The 7,494-nt window shown below is 43.3% G+C and overlaps 1 protein-coding gene across 1 annotated transcript in view; it reads right to left on the reverse strand.

Annotated features, from left to right (window-relative positions):
* Positions 1–7,073, reverse strand: part of Nkain3 (Sodium/potassium transporting ATPase interacting 3) — a 679,349-nt gene extending 672,276 nt beyond the window's left edge. Inside the window, 1 exon segment of the mRNA NM_001109540.2 lies at positions 6,450–7,073. Within this exon segment, the coding sequence (NP_001103010.1) occupies positions 6,450–6,503 (54 nt within the window). The 5' untranslated portion in view covers positions 6,504–7,073.
* Between the last annotated feature and the right edge of the window lie 421 nt (positions 7,074–7,494).

The following is a 7,494-nucleotide window of genomic DNA, read 5'->3' on the forward strand; positions in this document are numbered from 1 at the left end:
AACCCTGAAATTCAAGGGAAGAGACAGGAATAGAACACAGGTGGGTTATAAGATGCTGAAACGGAAGCGAAAGGCCCTGGGTTCGGTCCCCAACTCCAAAAACAAAAACAAAAACAAAACAAAAAAAAAAAACAAAGATGCTGAAACTTGTCCCTATGAAACAAGGTGTGCACATTTATGTAAGTGAAAAAATTATTCTTTATTGCTAGGTTATCTAAGGCAACTGGTATGTTAAACAGAAAGGTTATGATCTTTTGATGGGATTATGCTGACATCACTTTAGTATTAATAAGAATAAGCAACCACATAGAAGACAAATGCAATGTGTCCATGGGCAGGGCAGGGAAGCTATACAAAGGATTTGGGAAGAGAAAAATCATAAAATCAATTTAAACCAAAAGAATAAGAGGTATTAATCAATGAAATAAAACTTGTAATCAGTAGGTGGAGCTTGTTAAAGAAAAGATCTGACAATATATATCTGTTTGTCAGGAGGCTTTCACTATGAAATGTTCAGAATTTTCTGATAAGTGCTCATCAGGAAGATATATGTGAATTAATCTCAGTCAGGCTGGTACGATGCAGGCCTTAGTTTGAGACAGAGGCTGTAGTTAATGACATGTACAAAGTGTTTAAATATTGAGAACCCCAATTTTGAATGTGTGAAATGTTTATGCTAATTCAGTTGTTTGAAATCCTCCCCATCCTGTACCTACGTCAAAATATCAAATTTTTCACCCACATTGTTTAAAAGTACTATTTGACAATTAAAAATAATAGTAAAATAAGGACTTCACTTTGCAAAGCAAAACTAAGAACATTCCTCAGCTTCATATAAAGGGTCCAAACCACCCTAGTGAATACTGGAGGAAAATCTGGAGAGTATTAACATCAAGTAAAACTTTAAGCTGTGTATTATGAAACCTGAAGACAATTACTGAAAGAGAGAGACACAGACATGGGAAGGGAAAGCTCATACCCACCACAACGGCAGTCCTGCCATGTAATAAACCATCAATGGTTGACGTGTCTTCGATTTGGGCTCCTTCCTAATGAATATAGCTTAAATGGAATAGCTCAGACTACACACAGAAAGCACATTAAGCTGTGTGCCATGTGTCTCAGTAATAAACCTGTCCAGAAAGGAAACACAACACTCTAGGAGCCCTACAGACAGACTCCATTGCTTGATATTCAGTAAACCTCCACGGGAGAGTGAGTGAAAAGTTTAGAGTTTAGAAACTCCACGGGGACAGTGCACTCAGCGTTGGGGAGTCAGCCTACGAGACCCAGCTCCTCTCTGTTTAACTTCAGAAGTAAAGCATCTGCTAAGCAGTCTTGAGGAAAGTCCAGTCTTTCCCAGTTCTTCCAACCCAGAGGACTTACCTACTTTGAATGACAGTCCATCAAAATCCTTGTGCAACTCATAATATTCAATCAGATTGCCCTTCCTAGATCTCCTGTATGACCCTGACATCAAGGTCCAACCACCCCTATGAGGGAAGCACTTGGGACAACTCACCAAGCCCAACTCTTCACAACCAGCAAGTTTTAAAAAGCATAAAGTTCACACAGACCAAAAGTAAAGGAGCAAATGTCCAGCAGAGTTAAGGGCCCACGAGACTGGCAGGAAGCACTACGCTTCTTTCTAACTCCTGCTGGATTGTCTGCAGTTTGTGCATGTGCTAGCCTTAGGCAGCTCACTGTCCTCCCATCCCAGTGACATTATCTGTGACCTTCATCTTCCTCTGTGTTTACATGTCTTTTTTTGTGCAAATTTTTCATAGTTCTGTTCCTCTAGAGAACCCTGACTAAACAGGTCTCATTACATGTATAAAATGTATAATTTTGACCATATTCAGGCCACTATTTTCTATCCTCTCTTGAACCCCCTCAGTCCTGCTGCTCTTTTTCTCTTCCCAACCCCCCCTTCTACTTTCGAGTATTTCCTGTGGCCCCATATTTTTAACATCACAGTTCATTCTTCTGTAGTTGATATGTAGGTCCTCTCAGCCTTGACTAATGAAAGGTGATTTCTACACAATCCTGAAGCCTCATTACCAGCCATAAATTAATTTTCCTAACCTTTTAGAAGAATAAGATGAACCACAATATTGACATAAAGACAATAAAAATTAAGAATTACATTGCAGGATGAAAGTAACGGCCCAGCAGTTAAGAGCATGGACTATTATTCCAGAGGACCAGTAGTCAATTCCCAGCACCCCTGTGGCAGCTCAGAATCATCTGTAACTCCAGTTTCAGGGAAATGTTCACCTCAGTAGACATTATATACACCCGATGCACAGACATACACCAGGCATCTTCAAAAGGAAATTTTTCTGCACAGGTAAAAAAAAAAAAGAGCTATTTAAATTAAAACCATGTGAAAGCAAAATTATCATTAGATCTATTTTATAAAAAAATGAGTTTCCATACTGGCTGTCCAACACTTTTTCGAGATAAGCAGTGCATTGCACAGGACTTAATTCAAAACTCACACAGATATATCACCACCAATCATGCACATTTTATTTGGGCTTTTGAATGTCTCAGGTGCTCTGCTCACAAGAAAGTAAGAAGGTGGAATAGGAAGGCTTGAAGCTTTTCTTTCACTGTCTGTCAGCAAATAAATGCAATATTCTTTAACTGGGGAGGATATTCTCCAAAATAAAACATACAGCCCATCCATATGTTAATAGTTGCTTATTTAGGTACACCTCCTGGGGTTTCTGTGACTATAAACATGCCATCGTAGTTTTGACTTTTAATGGGCTGATTACTAGCTCTGACAGTAAATACAGCTCTCATCATAAAAGAATATAAAATGTAATAACTTCTCTGAATAATGATGTGGTGACAAGTTTCATCGAACATGCCTTAAAGTCTAATGGCTATGATAGTGGACGATGTCTAATACTTTGTAGGAACCGTGCCTGCCATACTGTGTTCAACACTTTCCTGAGGCAACTCAGAGAAAATGCTTCTGAAATGCCATGTGGAGGTAATGGCAGAATTTAATAAGCACATTTAAGGTTCATTTAAATATGGTGACTAAAGCTGATTTAGCAAACGCATGCTGGAGTGTTCTTTTTAGCTCTGGACTCAACACACCTGATAACAGAATACTTGGTAGTAAGTATACAGACACACAGCACCAAGAGTGTCCTCAGAGAAGATGCATTTAAATGTTTTTGTCGGTGTTGTTGTTGACTTGAGACATGGGTGGAATCGTAGCCAATCGCCTTTCCTAGGAAGAATCACTTCACAAAGTTTTCTGTGCTCCTGTTTTTATTCTTTACACTTTCTCCTTCATCCATGGTCTGGCAGAGTCGGGGCATAAACAAAAACTATGTGAAAGCACATACGTTTGCATGGAGAAAAGGAAGTAATAATGGAAAATAGCCACAGAAGCAGAAAGAAGATAGAGGACAGATTGTGCAAATCGGTATTCATCACCTAAAAAATGGCAAGTTCATGCGTTTTCACTCTGGAAAGAATGAAGGTCATGTGCAAAGGAATTAGATCACTGAACCCCTTCTACTTCTTTGTTTTTTAGGAGGAGCTCCTGGGTGGTCTAAATAGTGGTCTGTAGATAACTCTTTATTGTTACTATGTGAATTCCTTGCACAAAGTCTGAGTAGCAAAGAGCACCCCTTCTTCATAGCAGCTCTTGTTAAGGTTTCATAACCCTCACCTTCCAAGAGTTCACAGAGTAGACAAAATCAGAAGAAAATGAAAGAGGGGAGCTGTTTTCAGTGGGAAATGCACCAAACCTCTCTCTCAGAAGCTGGAGTCCTTGCACTTAGCATGCTGGAAAAGGCTTATATAGGCTCAGAGGGTTTACTTCTTTAATGTTCATGATTTCTGTGAGCTGGTTATCAAACATAACCATTATTGTAAACTGAATATATAAGTTTAAATAAATTACACTCAAAACCTAAGTACTAAAATATCTAAAGTTTGCCTCTTAATCATTTTACTACTTTCCTGTTTAACTGTGCTTTTGAAGTTGTTTAGGCCTCTTACTTCAGTAAACAAATTTCAGTGATGCATACTAGAACTTCAAGTATGTATTGTATGTAGCGTCTACTTTGTCAAAGGAAATTCATAAAGAACCTTTTAGGGCCTGAAAATTATTAGACAGTTCAGAAAAAAAAATTCTGGTCTTAGCAATGATGAAATTCCAGTTTTGTTTCAGTGTCTTCTTTTCCCCTTAAATCAAATAAAAACATCAAGCAGTATCTACATCAAAACTATAAAGACAAGAGCTTGTCAAACTCAACATAAGAAATATGCCAGAAGTAAGTTATAGTAAGAATTATTGTGTTTTTTTTTCAGGGCAGTACTCTTCTTTATATAAACTACACTATCACATACTGATGTAATAATGTGGCAGACAAGTAGGCTGGCTAGTTTTTCTTGTCAACTCAACACAAGTTGGAGTCATTTCAGAAGAGAGAACCCTTAGTTGAGTAAACACCCCAGCCAGATTGTCCGGTGTGCAAGCCTGTAGTACACACTCTTAATTACTGATTGATGTGAGATGGTCCAGCTCAGTGAGGTGCTGGCGGGGGGGTAACACCTCTGGACTGGTTGTTCTGGGCTTATATAAGAAAGCAGGTTGAGAAAACCATGGAGAAACCCAGGAAGCATCACTTCCCAGGTGTCTGTGTCAGCTTCTGCTTCCAATTTCCTGTGGTGAGTTCCCACCCTGATGTTGATGATGGACTATGTTATGGGTTTGGGTCTTAGTGTCTTAGCATAGAGATGGAAACCCTTACCTAGACAACACATACACTTTTCTTTGTTTAAAATCCAGCTATGAAATTCATGTGATCATGTTACTGCCTCTACCATACTGCAACTTAATTTTGGGGATGGGGGAAGCAAAAAACTTCAGAGTTCCTCATAGGCAAATTGGTGAAATGGGTGAATTGAGTCATGGCTGTATCGATAAATGTATATGAAACCCTTATGTGTTATGTGAATATAACACTAAAATTATGCCTTTATGGTTCACACAATCCATTGTGTGTTCAAGCAGCCTGAGAAAAACAAGGGTTGTCTGAATTTATTCCGTTTTTTTTTAATTTAAAAACCAAGTTTATTTTTTAAAAATCACCGCGTAAGTTATCTTTTGAGGGCTTTTCCCAAAGTAAAAATAAAAAATCATACTCATGTAAAAGTTTTAAATTATGTATTTCAAGAGAATACAGTGTATAATAGGCTAATAGCCTTCTGGATTTATCTGTTGTGAGAGGATGATTGCAGAAGAATGAGCACATATACAGTGAAGCTTTGGTGTGGGGGTTGGGAGGTGGCGCGGGGGGGGGTGGGATAAGGGGCTGGAAAAGTAAAAATGTTTCAAAACCTCCAGTGAACAAGGACTTACTACTGAGCACCATTATTACTTCTCTCCGTTAACGAGCCCTGCAAGAGCTATCACCATTTAAAATTCACTGAAAGCCTTGTCAAAATACACCACTCACACCTTTGTGGTTTGTGACAAAACAAATGAATGCTTCAAAGAAAGGAAGCGCCTACAAGATTAGGTCCCTGAACTGAGGGGTGGGGGTGGGGTGGGGGGAAGACTGACTCCCACTCACAAAACTCTGGCACAGGAGATTGCAGCCTTGACTTCTACTGACCATGAAACAGACCACAGAGTCAATCGTGATAACAAAAGGACCCAGAGCATTTGCGTAGACTCAGAAAGGTCTTTTATCTTTCCGCCCTGGTTTCCAACTTCTGATTCCACTCACTCCCTGGGCAAGGGGCCAAGCCAAACAGAAGTCCTGTTTACTCCTTTGCTCTGTTCACTCCGCAAAGACAGCTGTCAGTCCGCCGCATCCTAAACATGCAACATTTTAAGAAATTCAAAAGGCAGAAGCTGAACTTGTGGTGCCCAAGCAGAGCCACGCGTTCCTGGAGTACTCAACTCCTCTACCGTCGCTTTCCAGATGCTGAAAGTAAGAACTACCAGAAAGGAGAGGTTGCAGCTCTCTCAGAAGCTGACTTCCCCCAAGTACCTACTAACCAAACAACAACCTGTCTCCAGAAAACCATCCAGATAACAGCTACGAGCCCAGGCATAACTTAAGCAGAATTGCAGAGGGTGCACACACCAGGTGTCCAACAGAGGGGCGGGGAAATCGCTCTCTCTTGGTGCGCGATCCCAGCTGCCCCGGTCCGCGTGGCGACGCCGGGTGGGGGCGCAGTGAAACCTAACGCGTGGGACCAGAAGTGAGACCGCGCCCTCCTGCGGGCAAGAGCTACCAGGCGGGAGGCACAGACATCCTGGAAGGGACAGAGAGGGTGGGGAATCCCTCCGATGCGCTCCGCCAGCTCACGGGTCCTTAGCCCGGAGCTTCGGATCCAGGGACGGAGCCCTACTAGCCAGTCTGAAATGCAGACTGGTTCCAGACCCGGACGCACTGGGCACTTACCAGCTGCAGTGCGCAGAGACAGACCAGCGAGCAGCGCCCGGTGCAGCAGCCCATGGTGCGGCCAGTGTCCCAGCAGCGCCTCTTGAGAGAGATCTGGGAGCTCAGGCTGTATCCTGCGACTTCAGAGCAGCCCGCGCTGCTCGCTCTCCTACTGGGCTCAGGCTCCGGACCCCGCAGCCAGCTTTCCGTTTTCGGACCGGGGTTCGCCGCCGCCTTTGTTAATCTGCTTGCAGGGCGGGCGGAGGTCAGTGCGGCGCGCCCGTGCAGTGCGTCTGCCGGGGGTCCTTACCTCCTAGCGCGAGGGTCGGCTTCTTGAGGAGGGGGAGCCGGGCGGAGGGCGGGGGATGGAAGAGGCTACAGCTGGTGAGTGGGTGAATGTCTTTTAGGGGAGGGGAGTGTGCAGGAGGTGGGCGTCTGGAAAGTGCGGTGGGCTGTCTGGGTCGGTGTGTGAGCGTGTGTGCTCACGCGAGTGTGTGTGTGTGTGTGTGTGTGTGTGTGTGTGTGTGTGTGTGTGTGTGTGTGTGTGTGTGTGTGTGTGTGTGTGTTGGGAGGGGATGAATGAAAGAGAGCGCCTCTGGGGAGGATCTTCTTGTCTTGTTAGGAGTCTGGGGAAAGAGAAAGCGACTGTGAGAGGATGAGAATGAATGTGAATGAGCTTGAATCTGGGAGGCCCCCAGGGATTTGAATCCCAGGATCATAGAGGAATTGTGGAGTCATAAGCTGTAGATTTCCCTTCCGGATGTGAGGAGTGGGTTGAAGCGACTGCAAAACCTGGAGCTAGGTTTACCCCAAGCTGCCCTGGGGAGGTACATGCTCTGTTTGGTGTATGGGGAGGAAGGGCCCAGAGACTTAAAGCTCAAAGTGAAAGCGCTCTAGATAATGAATGACCAAGGTGAGGGCAGTGGTCTGTGCCACTGACACGGCACTACGAGATGGTTCAATCAATAATGGTCTCAACCCAAAATTCTGGGTCCCAGGTCAGGATCACAATTTTTTTTTTCCCGCGCCAGGCGCCCCTGCTGGAATCTTCTAGGAAAAGTTGCCT

This window comes from Rattus norvegicus, chromosome 5, assembly GCF_021556685.1.
Source record: "Rattus norvegicus strain SHRSP/BbbUtx chromosome 5, alternate assembly SHRSP_T2T, whole genome shotgun sequence".
In the NCBI taxonomy this organism is placed as follows: domain Eukaryota; kingdom Metazoa; phylum Chordata; class Mammalia; order Rodentia; family Muridae; genus Rattus; species Rattus norvegicus.